The following is a 20,173-nucleotide window of genomic DNA, read 5'->3' as shown; positions in this document are numbered from 1 at the left end:
TTTCATCTTGCAGTACTGAGACATATACCCACTGAACAGCAATTCATCACTCCACCCCACCTACCCTGGCAACTACCACCCTTGCCTTTCTGTCTCTGTATTCATTATGTTTGAATTCAGCTTATTGTGAATTTTATTATACAAAGCACATGCTCTTAAGATTTTTAAAACAGCTCTTTTTATAGCGTAAAAGATAATGCAGAAATAACATTTATAGTAAATAGCTTTTGGATATGGGTTTTATGGAGCCTGGGAGGTATGTGGTTGGGTAATGATGGCCCCAGTTAGAGGGTCTTTATCCTCTTCTGTGTTTGCTAAAGCTGGCAGTGGCAGGGGCTAGTTTTCTAGATTGAGTTTCCTATTTGACTGCTTTTGCTCCAGAGTAGGCCGAGACTAGTCCCTCTGTGGGATCTTTCCTCATATCAGGGAGAATCCCCTTCTTGGCAAGAAGCCGTGCCCACTTATAGCTTTCTGTTTGATGTGGCTCTGCTTTCCTTGTGCTTCTCAGTATACTCACTGACGGATCTGTCATTCCAGTTAACATTTCTAGTCCATTTCTGAGCTTCCTGCAGTTTAGGGGAAGTGCTGCTCTTCTGGTCTCTACTGTTTTCATAACTACACTTCATTTTTGGAAGGGGAAATTATTAGTTGGCTTTTGATGTTGTCTTTCTTGAGGTCTCATCTAAATTATACTTAAAAACATTTACTCAGGCTTACATCCTTTTCTAATTTCCAGTGTCAGTGAAGATTTTTCTCTTCTCATGATCTTTGGTCATGTCAGTATTTGTTGATGGTGAGGGTAGTTGAATCTTCCTAGGATCTTTTCTTTCCTCCTTGTTGTCTCTGTCTCTCTTAAGGTGGATTAATTTGCTATTCAGGCTTAGATTCTGGTTCCATACAACTTACAACTTTTCCTTTTCCAGTGACTCTTCCTCTAGGTATTCTGATTGGACAGCTGACGCAGGCATCCACCTGCAGCCTCCTTTACGAACATCATCTCGTCGACGAATTACTCGATTTTGCAGCAGTTCAGAGGATGAAATGTCTGCTGAGAATTTATCTCCTCCAAAAAGGAGACGAAAGAGAAAGAAAGAAAATAAGCCTAAAAAAGAGGTACGAAAAGTATACCCTTAAAAATAACATCTATCTACACTTTCATTTATGGTGGAGTTCTGACTCCCACCAGGCTACATTCCACAGAGTTGCAAAGTCAGACACAACTGAAGTGATTTAGCATGCACACATGCAAAACATATATAGGCTGCTGCAAAGTATAGCAGCTAAAAGTACAGACTTTGGAGGCAGAAAGACCTAGGTTCAAAACCCAGTGCAGAAAAAAAAAAGCCAATATAGCACCAGGAAATGACAACCCACTCCAGTATTCTTGCCTGGAGAATCCCATGGAGGGAGAAGCCTGGTAGGCTACAGTCCATGGGGTCGCAAAGAGTAGGACACGACTGAGCGACTTCACTTTCACTTTCACACTTTCATAGTTTCTGTCCATATTTAGAAATTGGGTATGTTTGGGAATTTGGAGCCTTCATTATTATTTTTTTGATTGATAATGTATCATCAGGAGTCAAATGTAAAATACAAAGTTACTTTTGGAAACATTTCTTTATTATAAAAACTATCTAATCTGCTCTGAATTGAACTTGGCACTTAACACCTTTTTGAATCTATAACTTCAGAGGGAAAGATCTATTTTGCTTAGAACCCCACCATAACTCTTATTTTCTCCTGTCAATTTCAACACCAGAAATATACTTAAAGGCATTTTAAGGGCCTTCTTGTTTTGTCTGCTATTGTCATGTTTCCCATTTTCATTTGACATGTTCTGTCTTAGTACTTTTCTCCTAATTGTAACATCCCTATACCTCGTTACACGTATAGTACATGTGCTCCTGTTGAATATTTAAAGATGCTATGTCTTTGTATTAGTTATCTTTTGCTGTATAACAGATCATCTTGGAACTTATCTTAGAAACAACAAACATGTATTATTTCATGTTTTAATGAATCAGGAATTTAGAAACTGATTAGCTGATTTTTGACTTATGAGGTTGCAGTCATCGTATTGGCGTGGGTCACAGTGTGGTGAAGTCTTGACTAGAGGTGGATCTTTGAAGCTTGTTCATGGATTGGCTGGCTGGTGGCTTCAGTTCCTCACCACATGGATCTCTCCATAGGGCTGCTTGAGTGTCTTCTTAACTTGGTAGCAGATTGTCCCCAGAGCAAGTGGAACAAAAATTAAACAAGGGCTAAACCTTTTATGACCTAGACTTAGAAGTTGCCCATTGTTACTTATGCTTTTTTCTCTTTGTTAAAAGGAGTTGGAGCCCACACTGCAGTGGAGGAGACTTGGGCTCCACCTGCTAAAGAGGAAAGGAAGAGTATCAGAATTTGTGGTTCTGTTTTAAAATTACCAGTCTCTTTTTTAAAAAACTTTTCTTCCATTATGGTTTATCACAGAATATTGAATATAGTCCTCTGTGCTCTACAGTAGACCTGTTGTTTATCCATCCTATATATAATAGTTTGCCTCTACCAACCCCAGACTCCCAACGCATTCCTCTACCACCTCCCTTCCCCTTGACAGCCACAAGTCTGTTATACGCCTGTGAATCTGTTTCTGTTTTATGAAAGTGCATTTGTGTCATCTTTTAAATTGCACATGTAAGTGAAATCATATGTAAAATTACCGGTCTCAAAACCTCAAATCCACAGGAGACTGCCTGAGATAATTAGTCTGTGGTAGAATTCACTGGGGAGTCTTGGCAAAGCAGGCTTAGTGTGTTGAAGAGGGTTGTTGAAGAGGGTTTAGTTGGAAATTAGCCCCATTTCATAGGATGTAATGTGAGTGCTGTGAAGAATCTGTTAGAGATTCAGGAGAAAGTGCTTGGTAGATCTACAATGCTTATACAACTGATAATGTTCTTGTGTATGTATGAACCAAATATATGTGCTGTTAGGAACTAATCATTAGGTGACATGCTTATAAAACAGCCAAAGTCTTTTGTTTTCAATTAAACAGTGCGTGCCGCCACTTTCTATCCTATTAAACTTTGTGCTCTTCCCCTTGGCAGAATTTGCGGAGGATGACTCAGGCAGAGCTTGCAGACGTGGAACGTTTATATGAATTTCATCCTCCAGTTTGGATAACTGACACCACACTTCGAAAATCTCCTTTTGTTCCTCAAATGGGTGATGAGGTGAGAGTTACAGAGTTTGAAAATATGGATATGGATCATTAAATTACTCTTAGGTTTTTATTTTTAAATGTCTGTTTCCCTTTTGTAGGTAATATATTTTCGACAGGGTCATGAAGCTTATATTGAGGCTGTCAGAAGAAATAACATTTATGAACTGAACCCTAACAAGGAGCCATGGAGAAAAATGGATCTTAGGGTAAGATGATGGCATTATGAAGTCTTAAACATTTAGCACATATACATGTAGTTATTTGTAAATCCATTTAAGAAACACTCTGGAGGCATACCATATTACTATCTTTCCATTAATTTCCACCTTAAAAACATTTTTGCTGTTAACCTGCTAAGCATTAAGGTCTAGTCAGAAGACATGCTTATTGGTGGACAATTGTCCACCAATGCTGGAAGGCATCTTGACTATATTACCATTAATATTAAAATGCTTGTACCCAGGACAGATTTTCAAAAGAAGTGCAAGTCTCCAAAAAGCAAACAAACAAAAAAATTGGTAAAGAAGTTTCAGTGACATGCATAATAAAGTACAGGAAAAACTTTAGCTTCCCTGTACTTTGTATATGTATTTTTAACATTTAAAGAAAAATACCATGTTCTAACAAGTAGCAGCAAAGGTTTTGGTTTATTAATAGTTATTCAACTTGGTGATAAAGGTGCAAGAAACAAGTCCAGGCTCCCTAGAAGGCATCTTGGTAATTAGAATTAAAACTGAAAATATTTACACCTTTAAAATCAGTGATTTTACTTTTGGTAATTTAGGAAACAACCAAAAGTGCATACAAATTTATGAGCAAGGTAATTCCGTATCATTGTTTATAAAAGCCAAAAATTAGTAAAAAAATCCAAATATCCCACAATACTGAAGGAACCAAATCACAATATGTTTCTATATTTGGCTACTATGTAGAGCCCACCATGTAACTGAAAGTTGTAAAGTATTTTTTAAATGAACGTTACATTTTCACCAGTAAGAGGAAAAATGGGATGTGAAATTACAGTTTTAGTTACAAAAAAATTTTAAAGACATGGGGTCAACCATAATAAATACAAATGTCAGTGGTGATTAAATGTAGAATAGTATTATAGGTAATTTTTATTTTTTATACTTCATATTTTTTAATACTTTCATTAACTATAGAAGGTGAAAAAACTCTGCTTCTGTGCAGTTGGCTTTAAGATACCTTGAAATGTATATCTCTTTTACTTATTACTATGTACCTGAGGACAGTTGATTCTCATTTTTCGTGAATTTTTATTTGCAACTTGCCTATTCACTGTATACTATTTGTAACACCAGAATCAGTATTCAAGATGCTTTCTAGTCATTTGCAGACATGCATAGCTTGGCAAAAAATTTGATCTGCCCACCTAACATGTTTCTTAGCTGAGGTGAACAAGATGAGCTTCTTTTGAGCTCTCATGTTGTAAATAAGTGTTCTTTTCATTTTATTCATTGCCACATTAAATTTTTTTCACGTTGTTGTGCTTTTTTGTGGTGACTTGCTGTTTTTTTTTTTTTTTTGACTTGCTGTTTAAAATGGTCCCCAAACATAGTGCTCAAGTACTGTCTTGTGTAACTAAACACAAGAAAGTGATGATGTACCTTAGGTAGAAGGTCTGTGTTAGAGTAGCTTCACTGAGACATGAGTCATAGTGCTGTTGGCCGTGAGTCCAGTGTTAATGACTCAGCACATATATTAAAGGAGGTTTTTTAACACCGAGATTCACATTACACAAGATACTATATTAATCAGGTGACTGAAATGCTGTGACTTGTATCAACCTGAGCTTGTTTTTCCTTCAGGAGCAGTGGTTCAGTATTCACTGTGAACTCACTGATTGCCTGTTTTAAGTGGCCCTGTAGAATGATAAGAATGTTGCAGATAATGAGAATCAACTGTATTTTTAGCACTTTGGCATATTATAACTATAACATTTTGTGTAGTGAATAAGTGGATGAATGATCTCATACTGTTAGCATTAAGGAAGCAGATATTGGTAGAAGGCTCATTAATGAGTAGGATGCTCTTTCACAATAGGAACCTCTCCTTTTGCCTGTCTTACTTACCCCAACTGCCTGGAGCAGCTCACAACACACAGTAGGTCTTCATATAAACAAGTATTTATGGCAATGTATCAGGTTGAAATTTAATATCAAATTTTTGAAGAATAGGAAGCCAAATGCTTGTATATTTTGATTTGCATAATACAAAATTATGTAAATGAAAATGTGTCTGTAGAAAGAGAAGGAAGTTCCGATCGTATACAGTGGTTGTCTTTAGATACTGAGCTGATGGGTGATTTGTGTCCTCTTCCTTATACTTTTGTTGTGTTTTTTCCTAAAATTAGCATATTGCTTACATTAGAAAATGTTTAAATACACCTTCAAAAAGATGTGAAGATACAGCAAAAAATGACTATAATTAATGATAAATTAAATCCCTCGTCTGGTTTGAAATCCTGAATTGTGAGCTGACTTAATTTGGGAATATGTGGAGAATTATCATCTTGAGGAATTGTTTTATTTTAACCGTATATCCTTTTTTTTTAAATTTATTTATTTTAATTGGAGGCTAATTACTTTACAATATTGTATTGGTTTTGCCATACATCAACATGAATCTGCCACAGGTGTACACGTGTTCCCAGTCTGAACCCCCCTCCCACCTCCCTCCCCGTACCATCCCTCTGGGTCATCCCAGTGCACCAGCCCCAAGCATCCTGTATCCTGTATCAAACCTGGACTGGTGATTCGTTTCTTATATTATACATGTTTCAATGCCATTCTCCCAAATCATCCCACCCTCTCCCTCTCCCACAGAGTCCAAAAGACTGTTCTATACATCTGTGTCTTTTTTGCTGTCTCGCATACAGGGTTATCGTTACCATCTTTCTGAATTCCATATATATGCGTTAGTATACTGTGTTGGTGTTTTTCTTTCTGGCTTACTTCACTCTGTATACTTGGCTCCAGTTTCATCCACCTCATTAGAACTGATCCAAATATATTCTTTTTAATGAGTGAGTAATACTCCATTGTGTATATGTACCACAGCTTTCTTATCCATTCATCTGCTGATGGACATCTAGGTTGCTTCCATGTCTTGACTGTTATAAACAGTGCTGTGGTGAACATTGGGGTACACGTCTCTCTTTCAGTTCTGGTTTCCTCGGTGTGTATGCCCAGCAGTGGGATTGCTGGGTCATAAGGCAGTTCTATTTTCAGTTTTTTAAGGAATCTCCACACTGTTCTCCATAGTGGCTGTACTAGTTTGCATTCCCACCAACAGTGTAAGAGGGTTTCCTTTTCTCCACACCCTCTCCAGCATTTATTGCTTGTAGACTTTTGGATCGCAGGCATTCTGACTGGTGTGAAATGGTACCTCATAGTGGTTTTGATTTGTATTTCTCTGATAATGAGTGATGTTGAGCATCTTTTCATGTGTTTGTTAGCCATCTGTATGTCTTCTTTGGAGAAATGTCTATTTAGTTCTTTGGCCCATTTTTTGATTGGGCTGTTATTTTTCTGGAATTGAGCTGCTGGAGTTGCTTGTATATTTTTGAGATTAATTGTTTGTCAGTTGCTTCATTTGCTATTATTTTCTCCCATTCTGAAGGCTGTCTTTTCACCTTGCTTATAGTTTCCTTTGTTGTGCAGAAGCTTTTAATTTTAATTAGGTCCCATTTGTTTATTTTTGCTTTTATTTCCAATATTCTGGGAGGTGGGTCATAGAGGATCCTGCTGTGATTAATGTTGGAGCATGTTTTGCCTATGTTCTCCTCTAAGAGTTTTATAGTTTCTGGTCTTACATTTAGATCTTTAATCCATTTTGAGTTTATTTTTGTGTATGGTGTTAGAAAGTGTTCTAGTTTCATTCTTTTACAAGTGATTGACCAGTTTTCCCAGCACCACTTGTTAAAGAGATTGTCTTTTCTCCATTGCATATTCTTGCCTCCTTTGTCAAAGATAAGGTGTCCATAGGTGTGTGGGTTTATCTCTGGGCTTTCTATTTTGTTCCATTGATCTATATTTCTGTCTTTGTGCCAATAAATACTGTCTTGATGACTGTGGCTTTGTAGTAGAGCCTGAAGTCAGGCAGGTTGATTCCTCCAGTTCCATTCTTCTTTCTCAAGATTGCTTTGGCTATTCATGGTTTTTTGTATTTCCATACAAATTGTGAAATTATTTGTTCTAGCTCTGAAAAATACCATTGGTAGCTTGATAGGGATTGAATTGAATCTATAGATTGCTTTGGGTAGTATACTCATTTTCACTATATTGATTCTTCTGATCCATGAACATGGTATATTTCTCCGTCTGTTAGTGTCCTCTTTGATTTCTTTCACCAGTGTTTTATAGTTTTCTATATATAGGTTTTTAGTTTCTTTAGGTAGATATATTCCTAAGTATTTTATTCTTTTTGTTCGATGGTGAATGGAATTGTTTCCTTAATTTCTCTTTTTGTTTTCTCATTATTAGTGTATAGGAATGCAAGGGATTTCTGTGTGTTGATTTTATATCCTGCAACTTTACTATATTCTTTGATTAGCTCTAGTAATTCTTTTTTAAAATATCTGTTAACAGGATCAAGAATTGGTCAAAATAGTTGGAATACGATATGAGGTTGGACCCCCGACACTTTGTTGCCTCAAACTAGCATTTATAGATCCTGCAACTGGAAAACTTATGGACAAATCTTTCTCTATTAGGTACATGTTATATTTTTAAAATGGAGTTACTTAAATTTAGATTTTACCTCCTGCCTGGTTAGCATGTCCTTTCCTTTCAGCTGCAGGGTAAATAGTAGAGCACGGTGGACAGCACAGGTGTAAGCTGCAGTTCTGATAGAGGGGACCCATAGAAGTAAAAATCCTGGGTCTACAGTGGCAACTAGGTGGGAGTGTGTCGATTGCATTTTCCATGCCACTTAAATGTGTAGAGAATTCTGGCCTGTAGTGGAGATGGCATCTACATTTGTTTTCAGAAAATGTTAGAATAATTTTCTAAACCTGTGCCATCCAGTATGGTAGCTGTCAGCCAGGTGTGGCTGCTGGAAACTTGAACTGTTGCTAATTTGAATTGAGTATGATGTAAGTTTACACACTGGATTTTGAAGGCTTGGAGAATGTAAAATATTTCATTATTTTGTATTAATTATTTGGTAAATCAATATTTAGGATATATTGAGTTAAATAAAATACACTTAAAATTAATTTCACTGGTTTCTTTTTACTTTAATAAGGCTAGTCGAAAATTAAAAACTACATATATGGGCCCCATTATATTTTCTTTGGACATTGTTGTTCTGGACTATAACCTGCTATGAAGGAAATTTAACAATCTTTTATTTTTGTTTAGATACCATGACATGCCAGATGTTATTGACTTTCTTGTCTTGCGTCAGTTTTATGATGAAGCAAGACAGAGGAATTGGCAGTCTTGTAAGTCTGTTCTTATTGGATTTTATGTATACCCTGAGAAATTAATCTCTCATTGATATGAATTTTTTAGTTGTGCTGCTTATTATGGAGGATGGAAAAATGTAAAATCTGGAAAGAAATATAAATGACTGCTAAGTATATTTTGCTTAGGGATTAGTATAATATGTGACATTTCAGAAGAATGAGTTCTTACTCCTTGATTATAGGCTAGAGTAGACCTTTTATTTCCTTTCTGACTGGTCTACACTGCATTATCTCCATCTGTTATGTGACAGTATAATCCATAAAATTACCTGTGATATAAAACAATAAGAAAGTTGAAAAATGATGCAGCTGTTACACTGATAGTGTTCTGGTATACCTGAATATCTTGCCTTTGATACTATATCAACCTAGACTTAAATAGATTGACTTGAGAAAACTATTCCTTTAAAAAATTAAAAATTTGTATAAAATTGATATTTTATAACCATGAGTTATATAGGTGGACAGAGAAAATAAAATCACCTAAATGTAGGCACTAACTTTTAATGTGGGTATTTGAATGTGGTTTGAATGTTGTTTTTGCGGTGACCATTTAAAGCAGGCCAGTGGGCTGACTTGCTTAGACTTAAGTGGTCATTAATCTCCTCAGGATGTAATTGATGACTGTCATTAGGCCAGCACCTGTCATAGCTGTTTCAGTTTTGCATGTATTGCTGTTCAGTATGCAGTGCTTCTGGGGAACTCATGTATTAAGTTGACTTCAGGCACCTAGAACAGCTCATTCTCCATTTATCAGTTTTAGTGAAATACTCTGTTCTACCTCCACTGTGTCAGTTCATGTACACATTCATAAATGCTGCTGCTGCTGCTAAGTCACTTCAGTGGTGTCTGACTTTGTGTGACCCCGTAGACGGCAGCCCACCAGGCTCCCCTATCCCTGGGATTCTCCAGGCAAGAACACTGGAGTGGGTTGCTGTTTCCTTCTCCAGTGCATGAAAGTGAAAAGTGAAAGTGAATTCACTCAGTCGTGTCTGACTCCTAGCGACCCCATGGACTGCAGGGTACCAGGCTCCTCCGTCCATGGGATTTGCCAGGCAAGAATACTGGAGTGGGGTGCCATTGCCTTGACCTCATTAGTTTTTCTAATTTCTTTATCCTTTTTCTACAGACAATACAAATAGGTAAATTTTAGATAAATTTCCTGAGTCCCTATTTGAAATGAATTTATGACTTCTCTTGGTAGCCTAGTTGAATGGGTAATGTCCACTCAGGTAATCAGGATTATTTTGAGGACCGAGGAGATGAACGTTTTCGTGAAGAAGAACATCTAGGCACCAAAAACAAAACAAAAACCAGACAACTGGAATATATGGAAGTTAACATTGTACAGCCAGGTCCCAAAAAACTTGATAGTTCCTAGCTATTCCTGCTTTTCAACCCCCATAATGTGTAAATTATAAGTTCCCATTCTGTTTCAATAAATTTTTTTTAATAAATTTTTTCAAAAATTCAATAAATTTCTATTTTTTTTCCATTAAAAATTTTTTTTAACCTTGATTCTCTACAAGAGGAATGACTCATTTTTAGATAAAAATATTATTTGATTTATCTGTGTCATAGGTGTTGTAAAAATTAAAATTGTTAATGTTATTAGCAAATTGATATCTCAGATTTGGTTGTCTCTTACAGGTGACAGGTTCCGTTCCATCATTGATGATGCTTGGTGGTTTGGAACGGTGCTACGTCAAGAGCCATATCAGCCACAGTACCCTGATAGTCATTTCCAGTGTTACATTGTGAGGTCTGTATGCCAATGAAAATAGTCCTCCCAAAATTTGTTCATTGTGACAGGTTGTGATATAAATCACTGATGTGTTTCAGGTTAATAAAAATAACACCATCAAATTTGTTACTATGTCAGTCTCACATTGTAGGGTCTTTTTAGCACGCCTCTGTTGCTAGTGCCTTCATTGGTAGGGGCTCTCCTTGCTTCCCAGGGGCCTTTTGTGTAGGTCTGACTCAGTGTAAAAAAATCTACCTGCCAGTGCGGGAGACACAGGAGATGTGGGTGTGATCTCTAGGTTGGGAAGATCCCCTGGAGAAGGTCGTGGCAATCCACTCCAGTATTGTTGCCTGGAGAATCCCCATGGATAGAGGAGCCTGGCAGACTCCATGGGGTTGCAAAGAGTTGGACATGACTGAGTGACTGAGCACAATATTTCCTCAGACCAGTGTTGCAGGATCATTTCACTGTTCAAGAGCACATATTACTCTATTTCCCTTGTTCAGGAAAAGTCTTTGCTGTCTTTGCATTGGCTGTGGAAACAAAGTCCACATTCTGAAGCATGGCATTCAAGGCTTTCACACTGTCTTTCTTCACTTACCCTGGGTACAGGCCACACAGGATTTTTCGTTCTGTTTTTGAAGCTGCCATACATTTTTATACCTTTATATGGAGAATGAAATGGCAGCCCACTCCAGTATTCTTACCTGGAGAATCTTGTGGACAGAGGAGCCTGGTGGGCTGCTGTCCATAGGGTCGTGCAGAGTTGGACACGACTGAAGCAACTTAGCATGCATGCATGCATTATACTGTATCCTGAAGAACACTCACTGTTAATACTTATTTCATTGCTACAGTGAGGTTAATTTTTGCATTTTCTATCATTTGTTTAATAGTGAATACCTAGTTATTAGCCAGAAATTGTCTTTGTGAAAGGCTAACCAAACTTTTTTGGTCTTAACAGGTGGGACAATACTGAAATTGAAAAACTTAGCCCATGGGATATGGAACCAATACCTGACAATGGTATGTAGTTTTTAAATGATGAAAATATGTTTTCAGTATTTTTATCTTACTCATGTACATAGAGTGCATTTGTGATCTTTGAGAAACATTAAAATTATTATGGTAACTGTGAGCTTTAGTAAATAAGTGAACAGAATTATGTGTATCCTGGCTCCTTATTTCTTATCCTGTTTCCAGCCTGTTTCTGACTGTACCTTAGTCACCAGCTATCATTTCTCAAGTAACTATGTATTTATCTTTTCTTGACCTCGTTCATGAATCCTCCATTTCCTTTTCCTCATCCTTATTTTAGTACCCTGTTTAAAGAAAAGTCTAATTTGACTTTTTTCTGTCTCTTGCATTATGTCAGCTTTTCCTGTCTTACTAGGGTTTGTCTGTTCCTTTCCTGTCAGAGGTAAGTGTCTGTTCCAACAGCAGCCTCTTCTGAAGTGCCTGCTGTCCCCTGGTTTGAGCTCCTCTCAGACCCGGTATTGACACTGAGTTCACTGCCTCCAACAATGAAACTTTCCCATCTCCATTCAAGTTTGAATTTGTGTCTTGTACCTTAAAACAGCTCTCCTTACATTTTCTTGAACATTTTAGCTACTGAATTAACTTCACTCCTGTTAAACTTTCTGAAGGGGTGCCCTGTATATCTCTTGTCTCCATCTCTCCTCTGTCAGGCCTTTCTTCTGTATTAGTGTTGACTGAACATAAAAACATGCAAAAACTTTTGTCTGTCTACCTCCAGTTATTGACACGTGAAACTTTTGCTCTGTGTGGTGTTCTTGTGTCTGCCTTAGGGGCCAAGCCCTTTTCCTCCATGTTTTATTCACTGACATATCTCCATCAACTGTCGTCTTGCTTTACTTTGGAAATTAGGAGTTTTTCCAGAAAAATTTGAAAAAATAACTATGTCTTGAAAGTCACCAGTGACTTCTTCATTAAATTTTCTTTTGAGCTTAGTATCTTAACAAATAATACTTAGCAATGTGAAATGAAATTTTGCATTGTATAATGCATATATAGATAAACCCTTTTTGATAAACCCTTTAGATAAACCCTTTTTGAGGTCTTACTCTGTTGCTAAGAACTTCATGTGTATCAATTCATTTAATCTTTCTCTGAAGTGATGCTCTGTTATTAATTTTACAGGTGAAGGAATGTGGACTCAAGAGGGTCTCCAGTAACTGGTTCTGAGTTGCACAGCTCTGAAAAGGATAGGAGTTAGGATTCTAAGCTGTCTGGCATCAGCCCGTGTTTTTAACAGCCAGTTGTAGATACTTCTTTGTAAACAATGCCAAATTAGTGAAAGCACTCACATAGAAAGATTTTACATGTTCATGAGGCCAAGAAGCCTTTGGAAGAGTTGTCAAACAACATGAATAGGCAGAAAGATAAATTTGGAGGTATATGAAGAAAAGCTCATTTTCATTATCAGTCTTGGAAATGTGCATTAAGTAATAATAAAATATTGTTTTACCTATCAGATTATTAGAGTGATACATTTGTCTTCCAGGCTTGTTGACATTTTTCTCCTTTTTAAATAATTTTTAAGAAACTATTCGCTGAATATTTATATTGCCTCTTGTTCCTTTTTAAAATGCGCACACTCTTTTTTGTAGTATTCTTGAGCTGGAAATTATTTCAAAATGAAATGTTTAAAAAGTACAGTAAGAAGCGACTTAGCAGCAGCAGCTTTCTTAAATGTTAGCATCTTCCATAAGTGCAGTGCAGTCATCAAAATCAGGAAATACCCTTGTAACAGTTCTCATCCTCCTGGCCTTTTCCAGGTTTTTACCGTAGTCCTGATGTTTCTTCACAGCTTGGGTTTCATCACCATGTCTTCTCTGTTTCCTTTCGTCTGTGATCCCTGAATTTTCCCATTATCTTTCACAGCCATGATGCCTTTGAAGAGCACTGGCCACTTTGTAGAATATCCCTCAGTTTGGGTTTATCTGATATCCCCCATGATTAATTCTGGAGTTTGCATGTTTGGCAGGAGTGTCAGAGGAAGTGATGTTGTGGCTTTCCCAGTACATTCTGTAGGAGGCATCTGATAGCATTTTGTCCTATTGCTGGGAATGTTAACTTTAATCATTTGATTTAGATGGAGTCAGCCAGGTTTGTCCGCTACAAAGTAGCTTCTTTTTCCTTTGGTTAGTATCCTGTTTATGAACTTGGGCAACTGAATTTAAAATATAGTGTATGTTTGGTTTCTGGTTTGATTTTTTTTTTCTTTCTTTCTTTTTTTTTTTTTTTAATGAAATCATAGTTGATCCACCTGAAGAATTAGGCGCTAGTATTTCTGTCACTTCAGATGAGCTAGAGAAATTGCTCTACAAACCCCAAGATGGTGAATGGGGTCAGAAATCAAGAGATGAAGAATGTGAACGAATTATTAGTGGTATAGATCAACTTTTGAATCTTGGTAAGTTTTTTACGGTGAAAAAGTTTGATTTTCACGATTTCTTTTCCATAGAGGTATTTTAAAACAGTAATGTGATTATGTTCTTTTATTACAATTTCCATTTGTTACTTTTGGGGTAAGCCTGCAGTGTTGATTGTAGCTCTGTTTTATGAATGATTTGTCAAGAAATATCCCATAGAGGTCGTGAATTTAGATGAAGGTTCTTCCTTCTGCTCTTACAGATATTGCAGCAGCTTTTGCAGGTCCGGTTGATCTGTGTACATATCCGAAGTACTGTACTGTAGTGGCTTACCCAACTGATCTGTACACCATTCGAATGAGACTTGTGAATCGATTTTATAGGTGAGTAGAAACCTACTTTAAAGATAATTTGGGCCATACCATTTAGAGTGAAAAGAGGTAGTAGTGGCTGACAGTGACAGTGCTGGAGTGGGGGCTGATTAACATTATTTTCCATTTCATTCTCTTCTTTCATTATAGTCATTTCTTGGCCCTGTGTGTAAGACAGGGTTAGATGCCTATGGGTAGGTATAGATAGAACCTGGACAAGGAAAAGTAACAACGTTTCATTCCTTAGTCTTTAGTATTCTATTTTTCTTACAAAAGCTGCTCCATTTAAATATAAAATTTAGTTAATAATTTTTATTGGGCTCCAAAATCACTGCAGATAGTGACTTCAGCCATGAAATTAAAGGATGCTTGCTCCTTGGAAGAAAAGCTGTGACCAACCTAGACAGCATATTGAAAAGCAGAGACATTCATTACTTTACTGACAAACCATACCAGTCAAAAGTATGGTTTTTCCAGTAATCTTGTATGGACATGAGAGTTGGACCATAAAGCAAGCTGAGTGTCGAAGAATTGATGCTTTTGAACTGCGGTGTTGGAGAACACTCTTGAGAGTTCTTTGGAATGCAAGGAGATCAAACCAGTCAATCCTAAGGAAATCAGTCCTAAATATTCATTGGAAGGACTGATGTTGAAGCTGAAACTCCAATCCTTTGGCCACCTGATGTGAAGAACTGACTCCTTGGAAAAGACCCTGATGCTGGGAAAGATTGAAGACAGGAGGAGAAGGGGACGACAGAGGATGAGATGGTTTGATGGCATCACCGACTCGAAGGACATGGGTTTGAGCAAGCTCCGGGAGTTGGTGATGGACAGGGAAGCCTGGCGTGCTACAGTCCATGGGGTCACAGAGTCAGACACGACTGAGCAACTGAACTGAGTTAATAGTTAGACTTTGACCTTTGAAAATTAATTTCCTGGAATCATCAACTTTTTGTCTCTGGCTTTTAGAGTGCTGAAAACTATAAAATTTCCTATTCTCAATGATTTTTTTTTTTTAAGCAGGTTATGGTATTTTATTCTGTATGATTCAGCAACTTTGAGAAAATTATCTTTACAAAATATTGACTTCTTGAGTTCGTATTGTTGGTGTTAATTTACCTCTGTAGTGTTGCAAACATGGGTTTAGTCAGAAACTACTTTGTCAGTCTGTAGTCAGATTGAGTTTCTTAGGATTGATGGTACTTAACATATTTTGTTCATTGAGTCTATAGCTTCAAACATGCCTAAAGGCAGTGTGAAAAGGGAGAGTTGCTTTTTTGGTTTTCTGGATGTGATTAAGTGATCTGTTAAGATTTTCAGTCCTTAAATGTATTCTCTGCAGTTTAGCTTCTAATATAATTGCTATGACTGTGATGAAGTTGACAGCATTATTTTACTGTATCATACTGGCTTAACATGCAGGATTTTTTAACTTGGTTTCTGTATTTTCATTTTTTAAACCCTAACCTCCTTGTTTTTTACTTTGAAGGAGGCTATCTGCGTTAGTTTGGGAAGTCAGATATATAGAACACAATGCCAGAACATTTAATGAACCTGAGAGTGTAATTGCAAGATCAGCTAAGAAGATAACAGACCAGCTTTTAAAATTTATCAAGTAAGTGACCTCATGTTACAGATGTTGTGGAAAAGTTACTTTGCATATTGTGTTTTTAATTTGTTGCATTTTAATGTGTTATATTAAAGGACATTTCTTTAAATTTCTCTTTCTGTGGTTATAATTTAGGTAAAGGAATAAGAAGTTGAACAGTCAAATTTTTTCTCTTTCTTTAAAATTTTGAAATAATTTTATACTACAGAGAGTTGCCCTGTTTTCCCCTTAGGTTGACATCTTATACAGCTGTGGTGTCCTTATGAAGTGTTAAGAAATTATCCTTGGTACAATACTATTGACTAAAGTACAGAATTTATCTGGATTTCATCAGTTATTACATCAGTGTCTTTTTATGGTACAGGATCCAATCCAGAATTCCCACTGCATTCGTTCGCTCTTTGGTTTTCATAGTTTGCTTTCATCTAGACTTTTCTTTCTTAGTCTCCATTAATCTAGTCTTTTCTTTCTTTAATTACATCATCATTTTTTAATGAATGTTGTACCCTTATTTAGTTCAGTTCAGTTCAGTTCAGTCGCTCAGTCGTGTCCGACTCTGCGACCCCATGAACCACAGCACGCCAGGCTTCCCTGTCCATCACCAACTCCTGGAGTCTACCCAAACCCATGTCCATCTTGTCGGTGATGCCATCCAACCATCTCATCCTCTGTCATTCCCTTCTCCTCCTGCCCTCAATCTTTCCCAGGATCAGTGTCTTTTCAAATGAGTCAGCTCTTTGCATGAGGTGGCCAAAGTATTGGAGTTTCAGCTTCAACATCAGTCCTTCCAATGAACATCCAGGACTGATCTCCTTTAGGATGGACTGGTTGGATCTGCTTACAGTCCAAGGGACTCTCAAAGAGTCTTCTCCAACACCACAGTTCAAAAGCATCAATTCTTTGGCTCTCAGCTTTCTATATAGTCCAACTCACATCTATACATGACTACTGGAAAAACCGTAGCCTTGACTAGACGGAACTTTGTTGGAAAAGTACTGTCTCTGCTTTTTAATATGCTGTCTAGGTTGGTCATGACTTTCCTTCCAAGGAGTAAGTATCTTTAATTTCATGGTTGTAGTCACCATCTGCAGTGATTTTGGAGCCCCCAAAAATAAAAGTCTGACACTGTTCCCACTGTTTCCCCATCTATGTGATGGGACCAGATGCCATGATCTTCGTTTTCTGAATGTTAGGTTTAAGCCAGCTTTTTCACTCTCCTCTTTCACTTTCATCAAGAGGCTTTTGAGTTCCTCTTCACTTTCTGCCGTAAGGGTGGTGTCATCTGCATATCTGAGGTTATTGATATTTCTCCCGGCAATCTTGATTCCAGCTTGTGCTTCTTCCAGCCCAGCGTTTCTCATGATGTACTCTGCATATAAGTTAAATGAGCAGGGTGACAATATATAGCCTTGACGTACTCCTTTTCCTATTTGGAACCAGTCTGTTGTTCCATGTCCAGTTCTAACTGTTGCTTCCTGACCTGCATACAGGTTTCTCAAGAGGCAGGTCAGGTGTAGCATGTAGTTTAATTTGGGTCGTCTGATATTTTCTCATGATTAGATTGAGTTTTAATCTGTTTTGGATTGTATCCTGTGAACGTGTGTCTGTATGAATAGTCCACACTTTCTGGCATTTGGAAATCAGTTTCAAATAGTAGGATTAAAACTGACCTGCAAATTGAGATCCTAGTCCCAACCTAGTCTGTTCTAGTCAACTTTCTGGATGACTTTGGACATATTAGCCTCTTTCCTTTAAAATGTCATATGATTTTTGCTGTATGATCTTATATGCTTTCCCCCACAGTTATAAAAATTCTTTGAAAGAATTATGAATTAGAGAAGATAATTTTTAAATTCTGACATGATTTTAAACATCTGGCTCCAAACTGGTGAATAAATTCCCTATTTTAACATTCTTCCTTCTGCTGCTGTGTTTACAGTGAGATCAAGATGTAATTTGCTTCAGTTTCTACTTCCTTTTTTGTTTCTATTCTCTTTTATCTCAAATCAGCCATTTTTCTGATACTCACTGTACAAATATTACCAGTGGTGATAACTTAGAAAAACTCATCTGTGTATTCATCCAGTTGAGGCCATACTTACAGTACTTCTGGATTACCAGCTTAATTTCCATACATACTTAATTGAAAAAAATTACTTTCAGTATTCTAGTACGATTAATTGTTTCCACAGAGGATAGCGTGAAAACCTGATATTCTGCTGCTTTTAATTGGGTGTGCATCGTTGGGGAGCTGTTTCCATAGTTGGGGATTTGTATCTTAAAGTAGTTTAAATATTCAGAAACAAGAACTATATTTGCATAATATTAAAGTAAAAATTGTCTTTTAGGAATCAAGACTGTATAAATATCTCAGAACTTTCTAACACTTCTGAAAATGATGAGCAAAATGCCGAGGATTTGGTATGAAGTTTGTGAATTTTATAATGGCTTTTGTTTATTTCAAATGATGACTTAGAATGAAGAGTGAAATAGAAAACATTGGTTACCTGTATCAATTCTTGCTATAGTTCAGTGAACTATGAAAACAGGGCACTTGATAAAACTACAGTTTAAAATTATCTAGATGGTCAATGAGGTAATAGACAATAATTGATACTAAATAAACAAGTAATGTCTAGGGAAGTAATTTAGGTTTGGAACATGTTCTCTTTCCAAAGTTTTGGTAGAGAAAGATGTAATATAAAAAGTACCTTGGAAATACTTTTGGTAAAATCAGTATTTGAGCAAATTTCCTGGCAGTCCAGTGGTTGGACTGTGCACTTTTACTGCCGTGGCCTGGGTTCAGTCCCTGATTGGGTTCAGATTCTGCAAACCACATAGTGCAGCCAAAAAAGAAAGGCAGTATCTGAGAGTTGGATTTAATTGTAATTAAAAATCAATAAACATTACTATGTTTTAAGTGCCCTAAAGTCCTTCACTCAAGATGGTGTTGAAGTGCAAGTACAAAGCAGATATCCATGGTATTGTGTGTAATTTCACTTCATACAAAATCAAGTTGTTGTATGTAGTTGGAGGAAGGATTCTCTGTGGTGTCAGTTTCCACACAAACTATTATCGTGATTCACTGATTTTCCTGCTAATTTAATATTGGAATATAAATGAGTATGCTAATACATGATTAATACACGATTTAGGCGATAAAACCTGTAGCTTAACATAATCTAAGCATCTGTGGGAGACTGTGTTTCTAAGTTTTATCCTGTGCATGTCCTCTGTGGACGTGCACAGAACAACTTGTTATAGCTATATTTTGGAATTAGTGCATATTTATATTAGGCAATGTAAAGGATTATTAAGAATAAGGGTCGGTTCCTTGAACTGAGTGCCATGAAGATCATGTGATAGTCTGTCTTTTGAGGTTCTGTTATCAAGTTATAACCCTTGTAGAACTTAAAAGTCTTTGATATACTTTATGTTAAGATTATTGCTTGTCTAATGACAATCTTACCACTTACAGTGCTCTGATTTTTATTCCTAGGATGATAGTGATCTTCCTAAAACATCTTCTGGAAGAAGGAGAGTAAGTTAATCCACGTGATTAACCTTAGTTGTTGACTTATTCTCTGATTTAATATCAATGTAGGATTTTAGGGGTTGTCTTTGAAAAGGGATATTGATACTGATATTGTATTATGAGAGAAATGGGAGAAATCACTGGAAGGTGGATGGCTAGGTAGGGTTAGTGGAAGAGTTGGGATTTGTACTGTGTTCTCAGAATGAGAGAGTAAGAAGAGGAAATTCAAACAGTATAGGGTTTAAGAAAGTAGGAAAGTATGGCATGTCGGTGGGTACTGAGAACACTGGCCTGGCTAGTGTAGGGGTTGAATTTTGGAGCAAGCCAAGTGGTTGTATGTAGCCTTTATATTGGGAGCAGATTATGATGATATTAAAAACCAAGGATTTCATTTAAATTTATAGTAGAGTCACTTTCATAGCCAAAACGGTAGATTTTGAAGGATAAGAGAATAGGTACTAAATATATTAAAGTTAGGAGTTCGTTGCAAGAATCTTAAGTAAAAGTTAGGAAACCTAGTCAAGAATAGTTCTGGCTGGGAATTCCCTGGTGGTCCAGTGGTTAGGACTCTGCTTTCACTGCTGAGGGTTCAGATTCGATCTGTGGTTAGAGAACCAAGATGCCACAAGCCACCGTGCTGTGTGGCCATTTGAAAAAAAAAAAAAAAAATAGTGCTGGCTAGGAACAGAGGGGAAGGGAAGAAGATGAGACCTTTTAATGGAAAAACTAGGATTTGGTGACTGGACCTTTTAAAAAAATGAAAATTTGTTGGAGGGGTAGGGGAGAATAAAGTGAGAAATAAGTTTTGGATAAGTTAAAATTGTGT

The 20,173-nt window shown here is 36.9% G+C and overlaps 1 protein-coding gene across 3 annotated transcripts in view; it reads left to right on the top strand.

Annotated features, from left to right (window-relative positions):
- The window catches only part of BRWD1 (bromodomain and WD repeat domain containing 1), a 123,831-nt gene that overhangs the window by 71,759 nt on the left and 31,899 nt on the right, over nucleotides 1–20,173 (top strand). For all 3 annotated transcript variants that reach the window (XM_070795013.1, XM_019962667.2, XM_019962674.2), the window contains 12 exons: nucleotides 924–1,113; nucleotides 3,087–3,212; nucleotides 3,301–3,408; nucleotides 7,813–7,937; nucleotides 8,587–8,669; nucleotides 10,344–10,455; nucleotides 11,402–11,463; nucleotides 13,718–13,873; nucleotides 14,095–14,215; nucleotides 15,693–15,818; nucleotides 18,161–18,233; nucleotides 19,312–19,353. In XM_070795013.1, coding sequence (XP_070651114.1) covers nucleotides 924–1,113; nucleotides 3,087–3,212; nucleotides 3,301–3,408; nucleotides 7,813–7,937; nucleotides 8,587–8,669; nucleotides 10,344–10,455; nucleotides 11,402–11,463; nucleotides 13,718–13,873; nucleotides 14,095–14,215; nucleotides 15,693–15,818; nucleotides 18,161–18,233; nucleotides 19,312–19,353 — 1,324 coding nt within the window. The remainder of the gene's footprint in view (nucleotides 1–923; nucleotides 1,114–3,086; nucleotides 3,213–3,300; nucleotides 3,409–7,812; nucleotides 7,938–8,586; nucleotides 8,670–10,343; nucleotides 10,456–11,401; nucleotides 11,464–13,717; nucleotides 13,874–14,094; nucleotides 14,216–15,692; nucleotides 15,819–18,160; nucleotides 18,234–19,311; nucleotides 19,354–20,173) is intronic.

Source organism: Bos indicus, chromosome 1 (genome assembly GCF_029378745.1).
Source record: "Bos indicus isolate NIAB-ARS_2022 breed Sahiwal x Tharparkar chromosome 1, NIAB-ARS_B.indTharparkar_mat_pri_1.0, whole genome shotgun sequence".
Classification (NCBI taxonomy): domain Eukaryota; kingdom Metazoa; phylum Chordata; class Mammalia; order Artiodactyla; family Bovidae; genus Bos; species Bos indicus.
The sequence above is the reverse complement of the archived record's forward strand: the minus strand, read 5'-3'. Positions and strand labels throughout refer to the sequence as shown.